The following is a 15,479-nucleotide window of genomic DNA, read 5'->3' on the forward strand; positions in this document are numbered from 1 at the left end:
TTAAATTTTTAATGATAAGTATTTGATAAAATAAAATTCTTAAAAAAAAAAAAAAAACTTGAAGACACCCAAATAAAACGACATTGTATCGGACAATATGGAAGACGATATAAATGAAGAAAATGATATTGAATTAAAATCCGACAAAGAGCTAGGAAATTTGAAGTATCACGAAGAAAATTTATGCATTTATTCTTAATTTTGGTATGTCATGTGTTATTTTAACATATTGATAAACTTGATATAATTAAAATTATAGTAAAAACTAAAACCACTTTTCCATGTTTAGTCTCGTACTAAAATAGCTTAAACTTGTAAAAGTTGAAGCATGGTAGTGATATTTCGTCATATTTTGCGTTTTTTAAAAGCTTGGAGATGTTACCTACACTAAAAATGATTCCACATTTCTCTGCAATTGAAGTGTAATCTAGCTTTCAAGTAACTTCATAAAGATAGAAATTTTGGCAGCAAGGATAGTTATACATCTCACAATTATTCCTTTTATTTTGTTAAGGTGCTTAATTAAGTAAATTGAAAACATTAGTTGTGAAATATCTGGGATACAAGCTCACAATACTTCAGAATATTCTTATTACTTATGTTTTTCAAAATGTTCAAGTGCAATCATAACGTGTAAAAAATTAAGAACTATCAAGTGGTGTATGAATTATGATTTACATTTGATCTTCTTTATTTTGATGCATGTATTAGTTCTATGATGTCAGTTATGGCAATTAGGTAATTGAGAATTTAGTGGAATTGCCACTGTCCAAGCTCACCAATGTTCTTACTATAAATTGATTCCATGGTTAGTGATCATGAAATTGTGAATAAATAATGGATCATGAAATTGTGAATAAATAATGGATTGTAAAACCTTCAACCCTGCTTCTTTCTTTTTATAATCTTTTATTCAATGTTCTTGATACATTCGCAGCCAATGATGGTTATTATGACAAATCTGATGTACCTCTTAGTTACAGTTTTTATGCTAGGTCTTGCCCTCAATTGCTCATGATAGTGAGTCGTGGTGTTTGGGCAGCATTTTAGAATGACAACAGAATCGCTGCTTCCCTCCTCCGGTTACACTTTCATGATTGGTTTGTAGACGTAATAAGTCTCCTAATAACTTGTTATTTGACTTGTTTGTCCTAATAAACATGATGATTATATAATAAGAGTAGTAGTAATGTTGGGGAATTACACCCCCGAAGCGATGCCAACAACGATGATAATATAGTACCCAAAAAAATTGCGGAATAAAATAACCAACAAGAACACAAAGATTTACGTGGTTCACCCAATATAGGCTACGTCCACGGAGCACTGCAACTTTTATAACCGGAAGATATATTACAACAAGTGTATTACACCAATACACTCAATATTTCTCACACTCCCAACCCGAGTATACCGAGAAAATAATTTCTCTAACTCACACAAAGAGAATTCCCGCACTCAAGAAAAAAATACACACTTTTTTCTATGCACTCTCTTTTTTATCAAAGCTAAAAAGCTTTTGATTTTGGAATACAATAACTGAAGGAATTGAGCTCTATTTATAACTAAATTCCTTCATTCAATTTTGTAAATAAAGCGACGTGGGATTTGTTATTTTTAATATTTTAATTAATGTGAGCCCCACCCACATTTATTAAAATCTCACCTAACAGTAAATGGTCTTTCAAAATTATGCATTGAACTCGTCTAGTAACTTGAGTTAATTGTTTTCTTAGAGTGAAGAATGATGCAAAATAGTCACTGATGAATCCCGTTATGCACAGTTTTTGTTGCTCCATCTATGAGCATATGGCATGACAAAACTGATAAGGATTTTAAGTTAGAACATGGACGGACTGCATTTCTTGATGTTAATGGAGTTGCTATATGCTTTTTGTAGGGATGTGAAGGTTCTGTGCTTCTGGATGACACTAAAGAATTCAAGGGGGAAAAGAACGCTGGACCCAACCACAATTCTGCTACAGGATTTGAAGTTATCGATTACATAAAGGCAGAGTTAAAGAAATATTGCCCCTCAACATTATCCTGTGTAGACATATTGACTCTAGCGGCTAGAGATGCCGTTTTTCAGGTAAGCCACATAATCATACCGTGCTTGTTCTTCATATAATTTCAATAATACTGGGTAAATTGGAGCCAATATATGTCTTCTGCTCTTGTATTCATGTATCTAAGTTGTGCAGTCAGGAGGTCCTTTTTGGCCTGTTTCATTAGGTAGGCTGGATGGTTTTCCTGCAGCCGAGAAGTCAGCAACGAACAGTTGCCATCACCTTTCGAACCTCTAGATGCCATCAGTGCCAAGTTTGTAGCAAAGGGTCTTGACATGAAAGACATGGTAGTTCAGTAAGGTAATTTAATTTTGTTTTTTGCTCGCAAGCGTTGTAGAGTTGCACGTATAGGCAATTTTCTACTTTATTTCAATCGGCAATTCATTGTGGTACATTTATATTACGATTGCAACATATGCTATACTAATGCATCTTTTATAGTTTATATCTGTTATTCTTTAGATGTAAATTTCTAATCGGTTAATATCGGTTCATTTACTGGCTCGAAACTTAGGGTTTTTTTAAAAAATAATTTAATTTTAAAAAAAATTTCAAAAATAATGTTAAAAAAAAAAACATTTCCAAAACTACTGCAATCCGCGCTTACGGAGCGCGGAGCTCACGTGGAGTCCACGTAAGCGACGGAATATTTTAGCGACGGAATATATATATAAACCGTCGCTAATTAGCGACGGTTTCTTAAACAGTCGCTATAATTGAACTAATTACCACCCTTGTATCAACAGCGTGCACATGTACGCCGCGGATAATATTGAACTTTCAACGGCTTGCAATTTTGCAGCGAGCAATATGCGCTACGAAAAGCCATTTTTGTTATAGTGAAGACAGAGAAAAAAACAAACAAGAAATTCATCAAGACTGAGATATCTCAATTGAATGTTGTTCATTTTCCTCAACATCATTCTGTGGTCGAATGTCATGTACAAGATGCTGCGGACCAACATTAAGCAAATTTGTAAAACTGTGTATGTTCGACCAAGACGGAGTCTTAAAATCCTGCTGACCAAACAAACCAAAGTCAGCCACCCCTAAATCACTGAAAAAACTAGGTTGAATAATAGAGGTTCCTGAAAAAACTTATTTTTTGATGAGCTTATTGTCTGTTTTTTTTCTCTATCTTCACTACAACAAAAATGGCTTTTCGTAGCGCGCAAATTCTTTTTCCGCAGCGTATATTGCACGCTGCAAAGTTGCAAGTCGTTGAAAGTTCAAGATTATCCGCGACGTACATGTGCACGCTGTTGATACAAAGGAAGGTATTTTGGCATTTAGCGACGGTTTTTGTTAGCGACGGTTCAAAAACCGTCGCTAATTAGCGACGGCTTATTAACTGTCGCTGATTCCAATAAAGCGACGGTTTAAAACCGTTGCTAAAATTAGCGACGTGTTAAATAAATTGTCGCTAAAATTAGCGACGGTTTATAAACCGTCGCGGATTCCATTTTAGCGACGGTTTTGATATATATTCCGTCGCTACAATATTCCGCTGCTCCACGGATTGCAGTAGTTTTGGAAATGTTATTTTTTTTACATTATTTTTGAAAAAAATTTTTAAAATTAAAATATTTTTGAAAAAAACCCCGAAACTTATGATTGTCCTTTTGAGTATATGAATGCCCTGTTTGGCTAGTGTATGAAATGATAATGAAATTTATATCAGGAGGATAATGGTAACGTAAAATATATGAATAATATAATTATTTTTAAGTTTAGTTATTGTAGAATTCGAATCAAATAAGGATACCTAAGTGTGTAAAGTTGCATTCATGTAAATTTTAAAGATAATGCATCGACTTTTATATCAAAGCTACGAAAGTTTAGCAACCGAAAATAAAATAAAATAAAATCATTGAAATTTAGTAACTGGATATCATTTTGTTACAAGATCAAGGAACAACATAGCCACATAGGTTCTTAATACTGGCCTATATATATATAAGCACGAGACCGTACACAGGTACACAGCTAGATTATAGCACAAGTATCGGTTTGGAAAAGGTTATTTGATACACCTATATCCCAAATATTCAGGGTATATACAGTGTTAAAAAATATATCATTATGAAAGTAAAAGAATGAATATAAATGAATAAAGGACAAGAAACAATAACAAAAAGAAACAATCTCACCGCAGTTCCAAAATTGTCAACGTAAAGGTACACCAAGAAATAAAAATACAAAGGTTGTCTCACGTGCTATTAATCCAGCTACAAAATTTATGAAACATTCTATGAAAGTCTCAGTGCATGAACACCCGAGGGCATTACCTAAATTCTACATTCCGTTACAGGAGACTTCGTTTTTTTAAGTTCATTCGACGATAACTCTGCTAAATCTCAGCACAATTGCAGAATATACTAGTTCACTGGCTGCTGATGGTTTGTGTGACCATTTGAAGACGCTCCAAAAGCTGTAGTCTTGGTGTGTCCGTATCCGTTGTTAACTTGTCTGCCATAGTATGTGCCATTATTAGAATCCATTCTTATCTGCAAAGCAAGAAGGATGTACAGAGAAAACAATATTACAGAGTGAATTTGATAGGAAACCTGCGAAAACATTTGATAGGAAACATGTGAAAAAAGAAACATCGGCTCTCTCTCTAGTGCAGCATATTGTTGATAGGATTTGACATGCTAAACTCTGCATTTACAGTCTTCATTATATATTTTGATGCATGGGCGTTTTGACATTGGTGAAGAACTATATCTATATTTCCGCGGTTATGATTATCAGTACTGTCATAGCAAATATTAAAAAAGATGGGTCTTCTGTAAACAGCAACACTAAAAAAGATGGTGAAAGTGTACCTTTTTCTACTTCTCCATTCAACATAAGCTTAAAGTAGTGAATACGCAGAAAATATAGCGAGATATGCCTAGTTATGTTTCAGGCTTTCAGCCAAATGTTTTGTTTTGAGAAAACAAAAGTTAAATTTCAAGCCGCTAAAAGGTACTGAGCTCCAAAGGATGCAATGCTGACGATTACACTTATGAACTTTGTTCTTTTATTTGTGTATTGAATGGTAATTTGGCATGTAGGTTCATGTGGTGACGAATTTACAGTTAAATGGTAAAGAACTAAGATTCTCCAAGGTGGAAATATCCCAATCACTCAAAATGAAAAAAAAAATTGAAGAATTACCTGTTTGTTTCCCAGATTTCGGCCCCAAGAAAGGCGAACTGTCTGCTTGCCAATAACCGTGCCGCTTAATCTCTGAAGTGCTTCCTCTGCATCGCTTCTGTTCAAATGGTATATTATAAGGGTCATGCCATGGTATTGTAATAGTCACATTTATCAACTTTCTTGGTAGCAAAAATTCGACAACATTCCATGTTTTTTCTTAATGAGGGCCTAACATCGAGAATTTTAATTCAGAACACCCCTATTTAGGGAATAATATACTCTTGGGAAAACAATCATATCACATCCATAGCTACAAAAGCATGTACAAAAGAATCACAACTTTTATTCTTTTTTTTTAAGAATTTTGTAAAATCTCAAATATGGTGTTTGTCCACTATATGATAGGAAAAACACAGTTGTGTAGAAGACACTACACATAGGAAGATAGACAAGCACAGGATAGAAGAGACCAGTAGTAGACTCAGTATAGGATAGGACTATCTCAACAAAAGATCATGCTGAATGAACCATCCTAATTCGAAGGGGTTTACTAAATATCTTACATCATCCATCCAGCCAATATTTCAAATCAAAGGAAGTTTAAATTATTTGAGTTCAAATCCCCAATCGATTCAATTTGATCAATCCAAACATAACCTGCCAAGATGAAGATCAAGCAAATCCAATTTCTTGTTTGGATGAACAAATGTTTCCATCCGAACCTTTCTTTTTCCTTTTTATATTCAGTTTGTATCATAAATTCTGCATTCATGACCCACATCACAGGATTTACCTGTTTGCAAATTGTACGAAGCCACATCCCTTTCCAGCAGGTATTTTTACAGAGAGAATGTCTCCAAATGGAGTAAAACACTGTCTGAGTTCTTCATCAGTGACATCAGTGTCTAGTCCTCCCACAAATATCTAGAACAAAAAAGGATATCATGAATTGTTGTACAATAAAATTTACCATAACTAACTACAGAGGGATACTTACTGTCGTGTTTGGCGAATCACTATCCGACTGACCTTGGGGCACAGCACCATTCGATGCATATCCACCAGAAAATACCACAGCTACACGGTGAAAGTACAAAATTTCAATAAAAATTAAATCAGAGTACATCTCTGACCTGCTATTGAAAGAGTTAAAGACAAGATCCAATGAGGTTTGACCCAAAATAAGATGAAACAAAGATGCAAGCGGTTGCTCCCATTTAATTTTTTAGCAAGAGTAAAGCATCGAAAGTAATGGACAAAGAATATTAAGTCCGTGTCAAATATAATAATGTATTTACAAACACAAGTGGTGTACCACCCATCACACATAAACATATGGACAACAATTATATACAGGTGGGTACTGAATCTTTGGAGCAAAAATGCCACCAAGTTGCAGAACAGTGCAAAGGATTCCGTACCTTGTGGAGAATATTGTTGCTGAACTGAAGGTTTCTTAGGAGTTGCAACACCAACACGCATAGGTCTACTAGAACAACACACACCATTCATTTCAGTCAAGGCTTGAGACCTATCATTTTCATCACCAAACCTGACAAAGCCATAACCTTTTGGACGACCAGTGCTCAAATCAATTACTACTTTTGCACCTTTCACAGATGGATATTTAGAGGCAAAGATATCATGCAACATCTCATCAGTAACATCAGTAGCCAAATCTCCAACAAATATTGACAAATCAGAACCAGCTTCAGGGCGCCTATCACTGGCGCTAAATCCTGCCCAGTTTAAGCGGAAGGGTTGCTCAGTATTTGGCATCATGGTTCCGTTGCAGCTTTGTAGGACTTTCTCAGCTGCAGCATGAGAATTGAACTCGACGAATCCGTATCTCTCTGATTGGCCAGTCTGCTTGTTGCGTATGGTCTTGACCGAAACAACCTGCAAGTATGGATCTCTAAGAGCTTAATTCCAGCAGTGACAAATCGCAAATACAATACTTAGATAAAGCAACAATTCCCAACACATTAAAAAATATCAGTTCAGCAACCAAGGCTGGTAGCGAAGCTGTGCTTCCTCTAATTTGTTTTCATGGTTATTTTTCTTATTTTACGTGATTGTAACCCCAGAATCTTGTTGTTTGTGTATAAAGGAGCCAAGAAATTTGCAGATATTTTGAGTGTCTGAAGCTTGAAAGCATCTGGCGAGTGACAAACATTCCGAAGCTTGTTGATAACATAGCTAAACCTTCGTGTTGGTTGTTTATGTGCTTGTTCCATCTTACTGCAAGTTTAAAGTTCTTCTGGCACAATCGAGTTTATATACACTTGTTTGTAATATGGCATTGAGTTGAGTTGATACTTGATAGTAGATGTTTATAAACAAGGGGTTTACTTTGCTTAATTTAAGCATACTTTGGCCACAAGTTTTGTACCATGTAGCTAAGGTGTTTGTTTAAAGGCTTAAATGAGAACAGATGCATTCTAAATGAGTTTACATTTTTTTAAAAACTTGTTGCTAAATGCCTCAATGCCCTGGAATATATTCAAACATAGCTGATGATTGTTTGACATTTTATGTGCCTAAAAATGAGTATATACATATTTGTTGAAGAATGGGTAAGCCAATAATGAATAATGGTCGTTACAATAAAAGAAACCTTTTATTGTAAGTTGTAACAACCATGGGCTATCCGGATCTTGGGCCTTCCCTCACGGGCTTTCCCATGCGCCATTACTCACAGAACTCTCCACCCCTGGCAGTGGAGTCTGTGCCTCCCCAGGTTTCGATCCAATGACCTCCAGGCTAAGTACATTGATCATTGAAATTTGGTACCTCGGGGAGAGGCCTAAGATCGGGATAGCCCATGGTCGTTACAATAGTATTAAATATTTACTCTCAAAATAATAAGAAATTGATGGTAAAAAAATAAAAACTACATCTTCAAAATAAATTACTTAAAAACAAAAGTAATTAAAACATCAAAAATTTATAATTTTTCATCTATGACATATCTCGTAGCAATAAATTATAAAAAAAACATGAAAAAAAAAAGTTTAATCGTTATAAATCATACAGTAATACATTAATATAAATTAGAAAGATATATAAATATAGGTATTTCAAGTGTGTGTAGCATTAATTTTCTAATTTGAAATAATTGAGCCAAAAATGAAGGTTTGATCAATCGCTTTTTCCACCATACATTAATAATGGATTACATAAATATTCATCTTGTATTTTATTATTTAATCTTATATTGGCAATTTTTATAGCTAAATTAGCTGACACTCGACACGTTCTGAAATTGGTAATTGTGTTGAATTGAGCTCAAAAAAGTCTAATTGACAGTTTATAGATAATTTTTTCCTAATCAATGAATTCACTAGAATAAAACTTCTAAACAAGTTTGCAAATATAATTAGTGTTGAATGATTTTCTTTATAAATTCAAATTCTATTTGATCAAAGGAGGAATGTGCATTGATCATATAAGTTGGGTTAGGCATTATATTTTTAAATACAAAAAATGTTTGATAAAATTGATGTTCTTATAAATTAAATAAATCTTTTTGGGAAAAAAAAATGAGGGGGCAAAATTGAGTAAATATTTAAATTTAAATCAATTATTATTTTATTTATTGATATAAAAAAATTAAAATTTTGAGTGGGTACGTGTGGTTGCACCCGCCTCCATCTAGCTCTGTCACTGCATTTAGTTATCAACCATCTAAGTCTTTTCCCCATCTCCTAAAATTACACAAACATTTAGATTAAAAAGGACTGATGTTTCCCAAAAGAGAGTTGTCAAAGTTGGAAACTAAGATTTCAAGACTAGTAACTGAATGAAAAGTTTGTTGTGCTCGACTAATCCCAGAAATCTCCTCCTACATTTCAAATTTTTAGATCACGAGGAAATTTCCAGATCATTGGAAAACACAGTTCAACCACTTATAAAATCCTATTTTACAGCATAGAGAAGACCAACTACCATAATTTGCAGCTCATTCAAACACCAAGTCATCAACAGCTTGATGGAGATCCTTAAAGTTCATTATTTTCCCTTTAACCATTGATGTAAAGGAATTCCAAAATGAACAAATTCCTTATTAAAACAAAATCTATCCCAATATTCTCAAGATAAGTACAGGCTCCAGAGCCTATAAATCGATAACTTTTGACCCAGTAAAACCCAAAACCAGAAAAACTCAAAAAAAGGTGTTCTAATTTACACCAATATTACAAATCGCAGAGGCGTGTAGAAATCTGCTTTCATTCAGTTTTATTGGTAGTCATATGTTTAGAAGATGAGATTTTTACCGTGGGTTCAGTTTTATTGGTAGTCAAGTGTTTAGAAGATGAGATTTTTTTCCCCATGAAGGTTGAATCTTAAGTATTTAATTGAATTTACATTATTTCCAAACCATGGAAGCTTATGTGTTATCCTCAGGGGAAAAACACTTCAACAAGTAAAAGCAGCAACAATAATTTTTCCAAATTATAGGGTCAAATCAAGCCAACAGCAGTAAAAAAATGAATACTTATAAACTCCAACAAGCGATCAAGATGAAATAATAATCTATGATTACATTAAAGACAACATTTTTACCTCTCCAGTTTGAGAAAAGCAAGATTGCAGATAATCTTCATCCATCCACTGCTGAAGATCTCCAATCCATATGGTCTTGTTATCATCACCCGAGCTCTGAATCTGATGATTATTCTTTATCGGGAGCGTCTGCTGCTTCTGATACTGCTGCTGCATATGGTGGCTGTGGTAGTACGGCACGTAATGCACATTGTACATCATCCGCTGCTGCATCGCCATGGCCGAATAGTGCATCGCCATCCAATGCTGCTGATACTGCTGCATCGCCGCCCACTGCTGCTGGTACTGCTGTTGTTGCATCTTCTGCTGCTGATTCGAATCTCCACCGTTCATCTCCCCTCCCTCCAATCTTCAGTTCTCGCTGGAGAGGAAGGAGGAGAGATTTCGCGAAGACTGCTGATTGGGGAAGTTCGCGAATTTTACGGATCTAGGGTGGATTTTACGCGGGCCGCTATGGCTGCTACGTTGGATGTGGGCCGTAGATGGGTGACGGGGGTTATTTTTGGCCGTCGATTGAGGGGAGAACAGCTATTGGTGTAATGGGGCCCTTTGTGATGTAGATCTGGCCGTTGGTTGGAGGCCGTCGTCTCAATCGACGGTCGGGAAGGTTTATGAGCTGTTTATAAAAGTCTTCGTTGATTCACAGCATTTGTTCATTTACAAGTCCTAATCCTAATACAATCAAGAATAGTTTTTAATACACCCATGCACGACAAAACTACTACTCGATCATCCCGAAGTCCGTTTGTCAACGCAAATTAAGAAATTTGAATCTGAAAAATCCTAATCAAACTTGTAAATCAAACTAAGTAAATATTCGATTTGATAGTTGGTTCTAGTCTTCTCGATTTGACGTGAGTATCACAAATAAGTTAAAAAGAGAAAGAAAACTTTTTAACTAACATGAACACAAGGGATAAACCATTAAGATTTGAAACAAACATCTTTTTTATGAATTTGAATGATGAGAACAAACGCTGAAATTGAAATAAACTTGAAACAAATATGATTGAGTTGTCTTGTCTTCTGGATCTTTTCTCCGATTTTGTTCAACTTTTCTCTGCGGTTTCTCGTGTTATGTTGATCGTGGTTCAATGGTCTAATTATAAACTCATGACTTGGTCAATACTGAATTTATTTTCTTTAAAATGATTGAAAATAATAAAAATATATGAAATTAATTTATAAAAAAATATAATAAAAATTTAAATATTATATTAATTATTAAATTTTCACTAATTTTAAGTTTCATATTATATTGAAGAAGACGATTCAAGGGTATTATGATCAATATACAATCTTATCACGATCACTATTCAAGAATTATACATTATCACACCTTTTGAGGAGGGACACAAATAACATGAATAGTGCAGACTTTCGATCATAATCAAGGTCCTGCAGACTAAATAAAAAATGAACCAAACGCGAGATAAATGATGATTATTTAATAATCATTCTTTTATAATGGCTAATATTTGTTGAGGGAAATGATGGCATAATGACATTTTTATCTTTAGTTTGAATAGTATATATTGAGAATATATCTCATTTATCTTTCATTTGGTATTATTTATATAAAAGGGTACGGTGTCTAGATCATGAACTTTTAATGTTGTAGCTTATTAAAAAAAATATGTAAAATGTAAATTATTGCTGTTGTTAATTAATAAATGCTCTCTTTTCGTCGGTGGACAAAGGAGGTAACAGTTGACTTCCTACGGTTGGTAGGTTCATTATTCTCTTTGGATTGCGTCAAGGAGTCGGTCGATAGGATCGAGGATTTCATGGTATTGGTCCAATTTCATAATCTTCATTTTGCATGTATGCATCTAGAAATGTTGGAGGACAAATATGACATCCCAATGTATGGGTAAATTTGCTCGTGTTCATATTGTTTGCAAGTTTTGAGTCAAGAAGTGCATTTGGGTGCAACCATAACCAGATAGTGAACATATTTATATACTTCTGTTAATGTATGAGCGTTTACCAAATTTTATTGGACATATTGTGAGAGATTGTGTTGGTCCAGAGGTCAACAAAACAACACTGGCATTTGGTACCTCGCTTAAGCTCTTTCTGGGTTGGGTGGTAAGGAATCCTTTTGTCCCGAGGTTTATGTTGGATCAGAACGAACTAGTCATCATCCTCTAATCCGAACAAACAAGTTTCTCGAGTGGTGATAGAGATTGATTTGCTGAACAAAGAATTCCTTACTCTAAAAACATTGATGGATTGTGATAACACATTTTTAGTACAACTATGGTGGAAACTCCAGTTAAGATCCCAACCACAATTATGGAGGGGTGTCTTATGATCATAAAAATTTTCGGGGACATTGAAGTTATGGATCAGGAAGCTGGTGCATATATATTGTTAGGATTTATTTTGTCCGATAGATAATAAAAATAACGATAATATCAGAATAGGATGTAAAATATTGAATTTGTGTTTTGTCAGAATTAAATGTTGTGCCAGATGTTACAACATCTCAGACAACATCTACATGCAGCGGAGTATTATATTTTGTAACACAAATTTACGTTAAATAAATAGATGGACAAGATTAAATATGCACAAGTATAAATACTTGTGCGGTGCCTTATGACAAAAATTAATCACTAGAAAACCACAATGTTTACACAAAAATCTATCACTAGTGATTTTAACAAAAATCAATTTCCTCAACAAGTTGAGAAAATAAAACTTTCTAAAACAAATGCTCAGAATAAAACTTAAACAAGAAAGCTAAAAACGTGATGACAAAAAGGGAATCCACGAAAACGATCTTCAGCCAACTTCGTTACGGATGTTGTCTGCAGATGTTCCCAACATTCAAGGCAACACTCGGAACAGCACACTTCGAAACAGCAACGTCCTTGCAGAATATTTTCTCTGAAATCTTCAATGTGCAAAAGTTCACACAATATGCAGTCACGAAAACTTTCAAACGAAGAGTGAAAACAAAATATCAATAGATCGAAGAAGTTCCCACGAAAATCTCTCCACCACGAAAAACTATCTCCACGAAAATCTTCTCACTAAAAAGTCCCACGAAAATCACCTCCACGAAAAACTATCTCTATGAAAAACTTCTCACTAAAACTCACACAAAAATCTCCACGAAAAATTCTTCCAACTAAACTCTTCTCTCTCCTCTCTTCTTTTAAGCTCCCACGTACTTCCACGCACACGCAACAATGTTCTTGTTTCGTATTTATAGATGTAGACTTTTATCTCCACAAAGAAACCTATATCATAAGGAAAGTAAGAGTTTAATTAGAAATAAACTCTTTTAAATATTGATACCAAATCACAATAATATCTTATTATCAAGAATAAAATCCTAGCATATTTATCTCATTAATTAGAAAGTCAGGATCTCATTAAATATCATATTATCTAGAAAGTCAAAACATATTTAATTATTCAAAATCATATCATGATATTATTTGCATAATTATCTCATTATCTAGAAAGGCAAAATATTATATGCAATCAAATCAACAAGGAAAGACAATTAGGGAAATAAATTAAATTAAGAAATTATTAGGAAAATATATTTCCCTTCATATATGATCCTTATTCTGATATTAAGACATCGCAATCAGCTAGAAAACGATGGATTCGATAGTGGACAAAAAATATACCAAGGTGCAAATTTCAACGGGCCGGGAAGAAACACGTTCTTGATGTTTCTCCTGAGAGCTTGCCACAAGCTGGGAAATCGAGGAAGCAAGCACGAAAATTGAGTTCTTTTCTTTATCCAATGGCAGGTGCTGTTGTGTAGCCTCACCAATCATCGTGAGTTGCCTATGTTGGAATGCACGGGGGCTTGGGAACCAATGTGCATTCAATATACTTCGATGTTTAGTTGTCGAAAGATTCCCGAATTTTCTCTTTATTAGTGAAACTAAAATGCAGAGCCTCTTACGCCTAAAGACTTCACACCAATCAATTTAGGCAACATCTATTATAAGATAGTCTCGTGGACTATAACAAATCGACTCCACTCTATCCTTATCCTATTAATCGACCAAGCCCAAAGTGTCTTCATCCCAAGATGACTCTGTCTTAGATAATATCATAATTGGTTTTGAGTGTATGCACTGGATACATTGACATAACAAGCACAAAACAGGATTCACGGCTCCTAAATTAGACATTAGAAAGACGTATGATCGAGTGGAATGAAAATTTCTTGATTCGATATTGGTCAAAATGGGTTTCTCTTCGGGCTGGGTTAACCTCATTATGTGTTGGGTTTCATCTGTCTCCAACTCCTTCAAAATTAGTCAGTCCATTATTCGTGAATTAAAACCAAAACGTGGTTTGAGACAAGGAGATCTCATATCACAATACATTTTTTTGTGTAACTCAAGTGTTATTATCAACACTCACCAAGGAAGCTGAGCATAAGCTGTTCTGTGAGGTCAAAATTGCTAACATTAGTTCGGTTATTTCTCGTTTATTTTTTGCAGATAATAGCCTAATCTTCTTCAGGGCAACAATAGATGATTGTTTGCAGGTTGAAAGGTATATCAAGTTGTATGAAACAACTTCTGATCAAGTTGTTAACTTTTATAAATCTTCATTAACATTCTGTCCTAGTTCATCCCAAAACGTCAATAGTGAGATCATGCAAGTTCTATGTATCAAGGTTGTCACATCTCATGATTTGTATTTGGGCTCCCAACTTTTTTCTCTGAGAAGTAAACATATCCAGTGATACCCCTGTAAGAACTCGGGTCATGGATGACCCGGGATATCAGATGGATTCCCAAATTAGGGTCAATCTGCAGGGGTGGATTCTTCTGAAGCGGGGCAGGTGCAAGCCCCGGCTCTACTCCCCGGGCAACCAGACGCCTAGGCTCTTATATAAGCCCTCGGTAGGCATTCTAACCGGGCCACCTCGCTATGAGCACCGCACTCGAGTACACTAGCAGAATAGGATGTGGGCGACTGTCCCATCTCTGACACCAGGCCGATGGGTTGACAAAATCAGATGGGCTGGATGTGACCAGTACGAGATTTGACATGTCAGAATATAGTCGTCCTACTATAATTAGTAGGTAGCACGCAGAACGAGGTCATCATCACATCTCCTACTATAAATATCAGGTTCATTCTACATTAAACACAGGTGCAGACACCTATTCATACCAGCAGCAATATTTTCTCTAAAGATCTTCCTCTTTTACACATGCTGACTTAAGCATCGGAGTGACCACGCCGGACACCCCTCCGGCGCCCATTCACGAGTTCATTTCATTGTATGCAGGTTACAGCTGAAGCCATATTACAGAGATATATCTCCTTGCTCTTATTCCCTTCATTATCTTGATAGCAGATCCGGTGGAACACTCGACCCGGCTCGTCCATTTCAGCCGGATCGCATCTTCCAGTTTTCTTCATTTAGCCATAGATTATTTCATCGAATTAATGGGTGGGCAACCAATTTGTTTTCAAACGAGGGTAAAGAAACAATTTTGTAGGCTATTTCATCATATGTTTTATCTTGCTTCAAAATTCTCATCTCGAGTTGAAACAATTGTGTGCTAAGTTTTGGTGACAATCTTCACAAGGGAACAAAGGAGTTCATTGGGCCACTTGGAGTCTTTTTGTACGCCCATACAGTTGGGGTCTTGGTATTCATAGTATGGTTTGAATTTAACAAAGCTCTATTGGCTAAACAGCTGT

General features: G+C 35.2%; 1 protein-coding gene and 1 pseudogene across 1 annotated transcript; one reads left to right on the top strand and one right to left on the bottom strand.

Moving 5' to 3' along the window:
* Positions 1-870: 870 nt before the first annotated feature.
* On the top strand, positions 871-2,368 carry LOC140958075 (peroxidase 10-like; annotated as a pseudogene).
* A 1,829-nt stretch (positions 2,369-4,197) lies between these two features.
* On the bottom strand, positions 4,198-10,208 carry LOC140957120 (polyadenylate-binding protein RBP47-like). Its single transcript, XM_073414253.1, has 6 exons — positions 9,780-10,208; positions 6,635-7,112; positions 6,211-6,290; positions 6,007-6,137; positions 5,232-5,328; positions 4,198-4,576 (listed from the first exon to the last, which is right to left on the bottom strand). Exons 1-6 carry the CDS (start codon positions 10,110-10,112, stop codon positions 4,448-4,450), a joined length of 1,248 nt encoding a protein of 415 aa, XP_073270354.1. The 5' UTR covers positions 10,113-10,208; the 3' UTR covers positions 4,198-4,447.
* Positions 10,209-15,479: the final 5,271 nt, after the last annotated feature.

The sequence above is a fragment of the Primulina huaijiensis genome, chromosome 14, assembly GCF_012295235.1.
Source record: "Primulina huaijiensis isolate GDHJ02 chromosome 14, ASM1229523v2, whole genome shotgun sequence".
In the NCBI taxonomy this organism is placed as follows: Eukaryota; Viridiplantae; Streptophyta; class Magnoliopsida; order Lamiales; family Gesneriaceae; genus Primulina; species Primulina huaijiensis.